At 36.1% G+C, this 11,331-nt stretch overlaps 1 protein-coding gene across 1 annotated transcript in view; it reads left to right on the top strand.

Moving 5' to 3' along the window:
- Positions 1-9,644, top strand: part of Ostn (osteocrin) — a 45,727-nt gene extending 36,083 nt beyond the window's left edge. The window contains exons 4-5 of the mRNA XM_028785583.1: positions 5,114-5,210; positions 8,809-9,644. Of these exons, the coding sequence (XP_028641416.1) occupies positions 5,114-5,198 (85 nt within the window). The 3' untranslated portion in view covers positions 5,199-5,210; positions 8,809-9,644. The remainder of the gene's footprint in view (positions 1-5,113; positions 5,211-8,808) is intronic.
- The last annotated feature ends 1,687 nt before the right edge of the window (positions 9,645-11,331 follow it).

Raw genomic sequence — 11,331 nt, 5'->3', positions numbered from 1 at the left:
GGAGGGGAGGGGAGGGGAGGGGAGGGGAGGGGAGGGAGGGGAGGGGAGGGGAGGGAAGGGAAGGGAAGGAAAGGGAAGGAGCTATAGCAGCACACATCAACACAAACACATTTCAAAATACATAGCTTTGCTGAAATAGAGAATTTATATATGATGCCTTTTTTTTCAGATTCAGTGAGGTATGATTGACAATAAATAAAGTTTCCTCAGAGAAACAGACTTGGTCTGATAACAATGCCCAGGGAGTACAAGTGCTTACCTAACATCTTTGGTTGGACTCCTAAGACCCAAGTGGTTAAGAGAACTGACCATCCCCCACGAATTGTTCTCTCAACAACACTGCACAACACACACACATAGAGGGGGGTTGAATATGAAAACAAATAAAAATGATTTTCGACATATGCATACATTGTGAAATTATTGCCCCAGTCAAGCTAATTGACCTATCCATTGTCTCACATGATATCTGATTTTATAGTGAGAACAAAGGACTTCCTCATTTAACAAACTTCTAATGCACCGTATGTTCTAGGGGCATAATCAGTAATGCAGTTATTTTTAGAAACAGTATTATTCACACTGGTAACTCTATCAATCATAGTCAGTATTAGCTTGTACCTTGGGTCTGCAGCACGCAAAATTCTAAAACGGCCTGAAGTATCATTTTGAACAATACACATGAGAAAAGGAGAGGCAAGAACATGACTGGACTAAGCTTGAGTCCACAAAAGACCCCTGGAACTTGGCCACTAGAAGCATGTTATGTGGGAGGGGACAGTGGGATGTCTATAAGTAAAATTCTGTATTGTTTGCTGGTACTGCAAGTTTGGATGATGTTTTCCATTTTCTTTAATCAGGCAGTAATAATTGATGTACCCACTGTCTAATGTGGGGCAAAAATTAATAAAATGCTTATATTTTTTTCTACTGCCCTTTTTACAATGGTAAGCCAGCTTTAGAGAGAAGGATAGATATAAACATCAAAGAAAATCCTATTTGTCATGAAAAGTATATTTTATTGAAAATATAAAATGCATGTTGAAACTAAAGAATCCAAATACATGCTTTTATTAGTGTGGCAGATAAGCCATCTCTTTAAACTTCTTTTTTTTTTTTTTTTTTTTTTTGGTTTTTCGAGACAGGGTTTCTCTGTATAGCCCTGGCTGTCCTGGAACTCACTCTGTAGACCAGGCTGGCCTCGAACTCAGAAATCCGCCTGCCTCTGCCTCCCAAGTGCTGGGATTAAAGGCGTGCGCCACCACTGCCTGGCCTCTTTAAACTTCTAACAGGATATTTTTCTATGAAAATGGAGGATTCTTTCACCTGCATCTAATCTAAGCCATGCCACTATCATTTTGTCACAAGAGGGACTAGACAGAAGTACAGCTCTCCTATGTGATCTTATTCTGTCCTCTTTTCCTTCTGTCCACACTGTGTACTACTGTCAGAGCATCTGTTAGAGTTAGGTAAATATGTGATATCACCAAAAATGTTAATAAAACTACTAGCTTGCCAGTTTGTTTCTGAACTATTAAAAATTAAAGAGAAACTCCTTGATTTCCTGAGCCATTTTGATTTTCATGGACTTTTTAAATATAATTTTTTTATGTGTGCTGATTTGTTAGTCTGCTGAGTAGATTTATATGTGCAAGCCTTCAATTAATTACTTCTAAATATCTGTAAGCTTTTGTAGTGGATTCTACATTTGATAAGATGAATCAAAGTGACTAAGATGCTAGAACAAAGCTACGTGCTGCCTGTCTCTGCCCACTGAGTCTGTTCTTCTGAAGTAGCTCAAACAGTCTGGAAATAATTCAACTGGACTAGAAAGAACACCAGCTAAAGATGTGTGCAACTCTCTCTCTCTCTCTCTCTTTCTCTCTCTCTCTCTCTCTGTGTGTGTGTGTCTGTGTGTCTGTGTGTCTGTGTGTGTGTGTGACCACTGCTCTGTTGTCAATATCAACTGATCACATTGAGAGATGGAACCAAAATATAACCACATAGTACCTAACAAGTAAGGTGTGTTTTGGACAAAGGGAAGTTAATAATTTTGTTTTCTCCACAAGGGCAGCTTCTGCTTATTTGCTTAAGGAACAAATCATCAACAGCAGCAAAGTAAGAAAACTGTTGTTTACAGTTATTTTTCCTTAGTTTTAGAAAACAAGTATAATAACCAATAAATATTCCATTGTAATTTATATACTCTATAAGAATAATATGCTTATTCTCTTTTTGAAAAACCTAATATGCATTTTTTTCACAGCATATGAACCTAAAGTGGCTTTGGGAACAGTAAACATGGCATTTAAATCTTAGCTACCATTTTCTTCCCCTTTTTAAACCTAGGAGGATTTGATGCTTTACTTCCTTTTTTGTCACTCTGAGCATCCTCTTCTGTCCAATATTGTATTCTGCCTACACACATCATGGAGATTTAATGATGGATAGTTAGTGAAGGAATCAATTTAAAGAAGGAGGGATAACATCAATTTAATACCATGAATAAATTAGCCTGATAGCATGTAAACATAAACCCTAAATCATACACAGAAATGTATCTATTCTTGGTGATACCATAATAAATTACAGTCAACTATCTCATAATTTTGTTCATCATGCACTGTACATCAACTCAGGACAGTTTTCACAGGGTTGTCTTCTGTTAGGTGGAGGCATGGCTGATTTCTGGACGATGGGTGCTATACAAAGTCCCCTTTGTCTGTCCCTGCACTCTCTTGCCTTGTCTTCCACATAGACACAGATGATGTGAGGGTATCAGCTGACTGTGATCTTTTCTGCCTCTGGGGAAGCATTTTCTTATCTTTTAAATTGTTGGAAGAATTTAATTCTTCATGCTTGAAGGACTGGTGTCCCATTTTCTTTGCTAAAATCTCAAGGGGGCCATGGCATTTCTTCAGTCCTGACTCCTCCGTAATCAAGTTGTCCTTGGTAATTGTGGTCCATCTCAGACTGCTCTTATTGTCTGATGTCTGGTGCTCTCAGCTACAGCTATTAGCTAGTTTTCAGAACTACTGTGTAAAGGTATTGGGTTCATTCAGTTAACCCAGTATAAATTTCCAATCCTTAATCTTATCAGAAAACCCATTTTGACAATATAAAAGTACATATTATGATTCTGAGAATTGTAAAGTGGACACTGGTGGGAATCCGTTATTCTGATTACTACAAAAAAAATGTTGAATTAAGAGTCAATTTATGTTAGTCTTGGTAAGATTAGTTAATTTAAAATACAGAACATAGCCAGGCTTAATGGTGGTACACACCTTTAATTCCATCTCTCATACGGCAAAGGCTGACAGATGGCCTCTGTGAGCTCAAAGTCAGCCTGCTCTACATAATGAATTCCAGGACAGCCAGAGCTACTTTTAGGAGACCCAGTATCAACAGCCACCCCACAGAATAGTGAAATAAAAAACAAGTTAAAGATAGAGGAAAACTTTTTATTCCAGCATACATTGTTTAAAATTACACCAAACTTTTAAAACATGATTAGTATATTAATGTCTTATAACTCTTGGGTATTGATTTTAAGCTAATTCTACAAACTATGTGTTTCACATCATTTAATTAGTTGAAATATATATGCCCAATTGGTAATCAGAAAATCAAGACACTCAAACAAAAGACATCTCTTAATAGGATATATGTTCTAAAAATTAGAAGGAAGTAGGAATGTAGACAGATGCAGTAAATATATAAGTAATGTAATAACAGCTGTGGAAAGTTTGACTAAGAATGCCCCCATAGATTCGTGTGTTTGAATGCTTGGCCTGTTGCAAATGGCAATATTAGGAGATGTGGCCTTGCTGAAGTGGGTGTGGCCTTGTTGGAAGAAGTGTGTTCCTGCGGGGGTGGGCTTTGAGATCTCTTTATGCTCAAGCCAGACTTAGTTGTAGCATACAGTCTCCTTCTCCTGCCCATGGATCAAGTTGTAAATCTCTCAGCTTCTTCTCCCGCACCATGTCTGAGTGCATGCTGCCATGGTTTCTGCCATGATGATAATGGACTAAAACCTCTGAAACAGTAAGTCAGCCCCAATTAAATTCTTCCCTTTAGAAGAGTTGCTGTGGTCATGGTGTCCCTTAACAGGAATAAAACCCTAACTAAGACAGAAGACATTGAAGACATTGTGACAAACAATTGTTTACAAATGTTTACATAACCTCAAACCACTGAGTTGTCATATAAAGGAATATATTTCACTTCACAGAAGTAGTAATAGCTTGAAGGATAGTGTGTCCCATGGGCTCAAATGGTTGTGTTTTGGCACCCAGTGGTTGATACTGTTTGGGTAGGTTTAGGAAGTATAGCTTTGCTGGGGATGGGCTTTGAGATTCAAACCTCTCACCACTTCTAGCACATTCTCACTGCTTGTTGCTTGAAGTTTAGCTTGTAGACTCTCAGCTTGCTGCTCCAGTTGACATGCCTGCTCAGTGCCACACTTCCCTGCTCTGTGGAAATAAACTCTTACCCCTCTGGAACCCTACTCCCAAATAAAGTCTTCCTTCAATGAGTTGCCTTCGACATGGTGTTTTATCACAGCAACAGAAAACTAACTTAGATTAACGTCACTGTATCATTACAGTTCATTTCTTCAACCAATACTTGATACAGAAAGTATCAAAGCAGACATAGATGATGACATAGAAAGCATTAGTCCTTGATCTCTATGAGAAGGCATGAGAGTCAGGCTTCCACCACTTAAGTTTTAACATCTATACATTTTCCTTTCTCCAACTGTTATTTTTGTTGAAATATAAATAGATCTTGATCTGACCCATTTAGAGGCATAAGAGCAATAAGAGAATGAAGCCTACATAGAAAGCAGGATTTATCAACTAGATCATTGACAGTTTAACATGCTGATAAGACCTGGGTTTTTATGGGAGCTAACTGATTTGAATCAGCCTCTCCAATTTTAATTTTCTTGACACCTGGACAGAGAAGAAAATGGCATCAGGTAAATAATATCTATCATGTTTTGTTCCTACTTCAGAAGAGAGTCCAAGTTCTGCATTACAGCAAAAACAAGAGCAATGGCTGATAACTTGGACATGGGTTTAAATTGTTCTTTAATGTTTTGTCACAGGAAAGCAGTTGATCATTCAAAAAAGCGGTTTGGCATTCCCATGGATCGGATTGGTAGAAACCGGCTCTCCAGTTCCAGAGGCTGATGGATTATCTTCGTGAGTACAGTCCCAACAAGAGCCAGGAAACATTTCACACTAGATAAATAGACTCAACTCATCTTTACTTGCAAATGTCCCCTTGGGATATTTTTTAGCCTATATATGCATATTGAGAAATATTTCTTTCATCAATTAATATATTCATGTTAAATAATTTAGGGGACATTTAGAAAGGAAACACAGATTCTACTAAGAGTGCCCAAACTTTCCAGATTGCAAGACGACATTTTTACCTATTTGCCAAGTTCACACTCAACATACCATCAAGTTTTAAAAATTTACACACAGAGAGACACACACACATATACACAAATCTTATAATAGTTGAAGCAAGTTTACAGTTTATATTGGGTTGCATTTATAGCTACCCCAAGGCGTATGCAAGTCAAAGGCTGTAGCTTGGACACACTTGAGGAACACCTAGATTTTATCTTTCAAACAGAAAAGTCACTCATTACAAATGCTTTATAAAATAAATTTAGCTATTTTTCACATAATCCTGTGCAATTATCTGTTAACATTACAAGTAAAGGTTAATATTCTAATTAACACATGTCCTAGTCAACTTTAATTGTTAACTTGACATAACATAGAACTATTTTGAGAGGAAACCTGACAGAAATTGCCTGAATCAGATTGACCTGTAGGCATGTGTGTGGGTGACTGTTCTGCCTGTTAAATGATCTATGAGGTCCAAGTCTACTGAGAGCAGTAACAGCCCTCAGGGCTTGGATTGTGGGATAAAATTAGCTAAGTATGAGCAATGGAGCAAGCCAGACAGTTGGCCAGCAAACAGCATGTCTCAGTTTCAACCTCCCACTTCCTACCTTGAGTCCCTATCCTGCCTTCACTCAGTGATGGTCTATGACCTGGAAATATAAGACAAGGTCCTCCCTAAATATCTTTTGATCAAGGAGCAATAGGAGGAAACTAGAAGAGAACAATAAAGTACTTTTTATTTCATTAAAATATATCATAAAAACAGTAAATTGTTTGTTGCCTTTGAAATCTAAACACTATGCTTTCTTCCAGTAAAGCACATGACAGTTCCATCCTTTCCTCCAAATCATTCCAGCAACCTGCTACCTCTCTAACCATCTACATATGAAGACTTGGGAATTGTTCTTTCTACATTTTTCATGACATTGACCTAATCCTTTCATAATTTAAATTATAATATTTTTCTTTCCCCTCAAATGCTCCAAGGTTATTATGAGGATCAGTGTTTTATGATAATGACTTCACTAAGAGAAGTGCAGATGCCTATGAGTCTGTTGATGTTGATGTTCTACAATCATGAGGTACCAAGTACCCATAAAAATAGAAGTATGAACTGACTACCAAGAGGAACACTGCCTCTTGAATAGCACCACCTTCAAAACCTGCATGGAGTTGCTTCCCTCATATCTAGAAATAGACCAAATGTGGGCACTCATTGAGCCTGCTAACAACTGCTGCACTTATATTTGAACAGGAATTAGCTAATACCTATTAAAAGTGAAGTGCTTCCTGGAATCAAGAGCACATCTTCCAATTTCCTGATACATTCCATGACCCTAAGACCGATAGAAATCTCACTGATTTCTTTTGCCACTCTTCATTATCACATACTTTCGTAGTTCTGAATTGCCTCAAACTGTACATGATAGTCAACATAGGAAACTCATTTTCATATGAATATTGACACACTAGACCTCTAGACAGAAAGAATATAGCTCAGCTGCTATTATATCCAGACTCGTGGTACTGATGTTCAAGTGTACATTAGTGTACACTTAACAAAACCCAGTATCTTCGGAAGTATGGTCCTTACTAGTCAAACCTAAAGACAATGATATCAGAAGAGAAGGCTTAGAAGAAAACTTTAACATCACATGTTTCTCTCTTTTCCATCAATCACCATGGGGCCACCTGCTCAGTCCTTATGTTTTTGTAATTTCCCAGCATTGCCATCAATATTTCTCAGATATTGATTTCCCCTTGTGAACATTTTACATTTCAATGGTTAACAAAACCTATAAAATAATATACAATTTTCATCTAAATGTCTCTCGTTTCTAATACGTTTTTCTTACAGTCACCATTAGCTCTTTGAATTAAATGGTGGGTGTAATTTGCACAGCATGGCATTTACAAGATAAGAATTTGAGCATTGTTGAATTATCTTCAGACAATTAACTAATTACAGGTTTGAGGACATAAAGTCTTGGCTTAACCCAAATAATTTAAAATTTTGACTTGTTCCTGAATATTGGTATGATTGATATTTTGTAGATCTTTTTCACATCAAGATGGAATCTTCAGGTGCTCTTCCCTCTGGGTCAATGTTCTCTGGGTGGTCATCAAGTTTCCTTGGTTCCTGGCTATGTTGGTTGTGAGCCACATACATACATACATACATACATACATACATACATACATACATATATATATATATATATATATATATATATATATATATATATATATGTTTTTTGTTATTCAGCTGGTAAATGGGATCATGCCCAATGTCTTTTTCATTCAAGCAAGTGAAATGCCACTTAGCTATACCTCCAGCCCTAACTTGTCATGGTGGCAAGCCACAGAGAAAGTATGCTCTAATCGTCTCTGTCTCACTTCGGTAGAGCTGAGGTGTTTTCCCTTACAGGAGTCTTGACTATGGGTTTTGACCTTCTGGGTTTCACTCTGAATTTCCAGACTAAAAGTGAAACTGTGTTCTAGTCAAAGAAAAGGTCAAGGCCAGATACTGCTGCTAGGAATAAACAAATTTCCAGGGGAAATACCAATTTCTTCTCTGTTATATTTTGGAAAGGAGTATAATCTGGTATTCATATGTTTGGTATTCATATATTCCTACAAGCGCTACAACATACTAAAGTTTTAAGGTTCTAGAAGCGTTGACTTAAGTAACTCATATTCAATAAATATTCAGTCTATAATACTCAAAGCTTTTCTAGGTGGGATTAGAAACTTCAGGATTGAAGTCAGGATTACCTACTTAATGACATTAGAAATAGAGCCCTTGACACTGCAGTCACTTGCTAGCACCTGAATTATAACTTTCTTCAATTATGTGAAGAATATATCATTGTTTTAAGTTGACAGTTTTACCTTAGCATGATGTTACCACCATTTATTCAGATAAATTAATAGAACTCTGAAATACAGCAGGAATCTTACAAATTCTTGTTTTCAGGAGCAAAGTACAGTTATCAATATGTATCTAAAAATTAACCAAGTTTTAGTCAATCTTTCCTTGTCGTCCTTTTGCTTTTGCATGACAACATCCTTTGGACTGAGATGTAAAGTAAAAGAAATTGGATACAGTTGATATTGGAAGAACCGACAAATAGAATTTTCACTAAAACTTGAGCCTAGGCTCTTAAACTCTATACATCACCAATGCTCTTTAAACTCACTGGTACTTGAGATTATTAATTTACATTATGATATAAAATGTGCTGTAAATTAAAAGCTGTCATGAAGTGAAGTACCATGTGATGAAAGGACTGCATCTCTCATCATGTTGTGGGTATTCCTCTGATCTACAGAGAGGAAGAACACTTCTAACAACTTCAATTTTCACTTTTTACAGATGCGACATATTTGTGTGAAATGCCACAGAACTATAGAAAACACTTCAGTGAAGTTCTTCACTAGCCCTTTTCTCAAGAAACTGACCTTCTGCAAATCTTCCCAAAGCTTGATCCTCCTCAACTCGTCATGTCATAGTGTTGCTATGGTTTCAGTTGAGTTGTGCAGGTCATTTCAGTGCATAGATATCTTTGAAAATTTTGTTTCAGTGACTCATAAATGGTAATGTGGCCCCTGAACCTACTTTTTAAAACAGCAGTCAAATATAGCACATTTTCTTGCCATTATCATTTTCACATTTCATTTATGCAATCTACTTTCTAGTAACATAATGTTTAAAGATCTGATGATGTAAAAAAAATAAGAAATGAGCACATAATGATTTATATAGGGTTTTTTTTAGTTTTTCTGAAGTTTGTCAAATTGTTGAAAACTTCAACTCCAAGCTTAGAGAAAAAGACATTACATTTATGTTTGCTTAAACTGTGGCAGAAGGCTGTAGCAAAGGCAAATAAATTTTGAGAAATCTGAGCAATTGTGTTCTTTAGTAACTAATAACTAATAGTTAGTTTATGGAAAGCTAATATAATTGGCCCATATGAAATATTCTGCCAAACTCTGAATTTAAAACTTATTTGAAAAGAAGTTACTGCCTCTCTTGCTTACTTTTACCAGCCTAGGGGTGAATTGTGGAATTGTTTCCTATGGTAGCAACTTTTCTTTTTTTCTTTCTATTTTTCTTTTTTGTCTTCATCTAATGTCTATAAGCTAAAAATCCAACCAAGTAGTGCTCTGTGCTTTTTATTTTAAAAAGGTATTAAAATCAACGTCAGTCTACAATCTCTCATATAAAAAGTTTGAAATTTAGCTTAACACACTGATTTTCTACATTATTTTAATTCAAATATAAGCTATGAGAACAAGAAATACAGATCAACAGCACAGTGCCTGCCTACTATGAAAATGACAAATTTTCTGTATAATTGGTATCATGGCTCATGCCTGTCATCCCAACCCTTGGAGGTAAGAGCAGGATGATCAGGAACTCAAGACCACCCTCAGCTATGTAAAAGATTTGAGGCTTGGCAACATGACTCTTCTCTTTTAAAAAGAGAAAAGAAACAAGGAAAGAAAGGAAGAAGGGAAGGAAGTAAAAAAGAAGAAAGGAAAAAGAAGAAAATTATGCAATAATATCACAGGTTAAAGAGATCACTATACGTTGATCTGGGCTTCATTCTGTGTAGTGAGTACATTTGTCTCATGATATGAATTCAATGAAGCAAAAGAGAAAAACATTTTTCCAATTTAAAACTACTTCAATTCATATATGTTGGGTTTTTTTGCCACCATATTGGAAATAATAAGAAAACTAGCAATATTATGGTTGAAATGAGGGTCTTCTTATCTATAAAATAAAACATTAGTTATGTTAACAAGTTGTCCTGTCTTGTTATTATTAATTCAATGTATAGCAGTAAATTAAACTCTGTGTCCATGGGAAGCCACTAATTTTCAAGGTTATGATTTTAAAAAATATGCATTGCCCCTTTTCTCTTTATTTCTAGATAGAGATACATAGAACAAATGAATATGTAAATATGAATTTTTGAGTCCTACTGTTAATTACATGAGCATTATTGCAACTGAGGGTGTAATCTAGGCTACAATATCTTAAGGTTTATACTACACTAAATTTATCAAACTATACCTTTTATCCCTGTATCATTTGGGAAATTAAATTTCTTAAATTATTCAAAACTGAATCTAATCTTCTGAAAAACAGCAATGGCATTTTGTCTGATGCCTAAAATTCAATGTACTGAAATATCCAACTCTCCCAAAGTAAATAAATCTGAGATAAGGAAATCAGGAGTTTTAATCCATTTAAATATCATTAAGTTGGTGTTCACATATGCTCTCATACACAGGAGCATCTTCTGTTCTTGTCCTCTCATGTTTTCCTCATGTGTATTTGTTTGAGTCCCAAGGAAGGGCATACACAGCACCACAGGCATGGTGCTTAGCTGGTTACTTTGTTTTCTTCTCACTCTTTCTTTTATTTAATGTGGAATCTAATTTTAATCCCATCTGTTATCTACATTTCCATGATTTTTGAGAGTTTTATGACAGCACCATTTATAGGTAAATCTTCTACCTAAATATTTGGTTAATAAACACTGAACATTGTTCTCTGGAATGGAGCCAAGCTCATTCTAGGGCAGATATGGGTAGAATAAGAGTGTTGTGGTGAAATGAACATCGTTTGTGCACCATGACTTGTCTTTGGTGATGGATGAAGGAAAGCAACATCCTTTGTGGTTCCAGAGTGGGAAGTCCTGTCTCAAAGACTTGAAGCATGCACAGATCTTGCTCTGCTTTACACCCATCAGAAATGTCTATATGTTTGTTTGTTTGTTTGTTTAGAACAAAATATCAGCCCATTATCTTTGGCTAGTGGGCTATAACCCATCTGCTTGAGCTATTGCACTTTTTCAGCTTTGCTCACTGTACACAAGCATATTGA

This window comes from Grammomys surdaster, unplaced genomic scaffold (genome assembly GCF_004785775.1).
Source record: "Grammomys surdaster isolate TR1022 unplaced genomic scaffold, NIH_TR_1.0 125277, whole genome shotgun sequence".
NCBI lineage: Eukaryota > Metazoa > Chordata > Mammalia > Rodentia > Muridae > Grammomys > Grammomys surdaster.
Note: the sequence above shows the minus strand (reverse complement) of the source record. Positions and strands in the feature narration are given on the sequence as shown.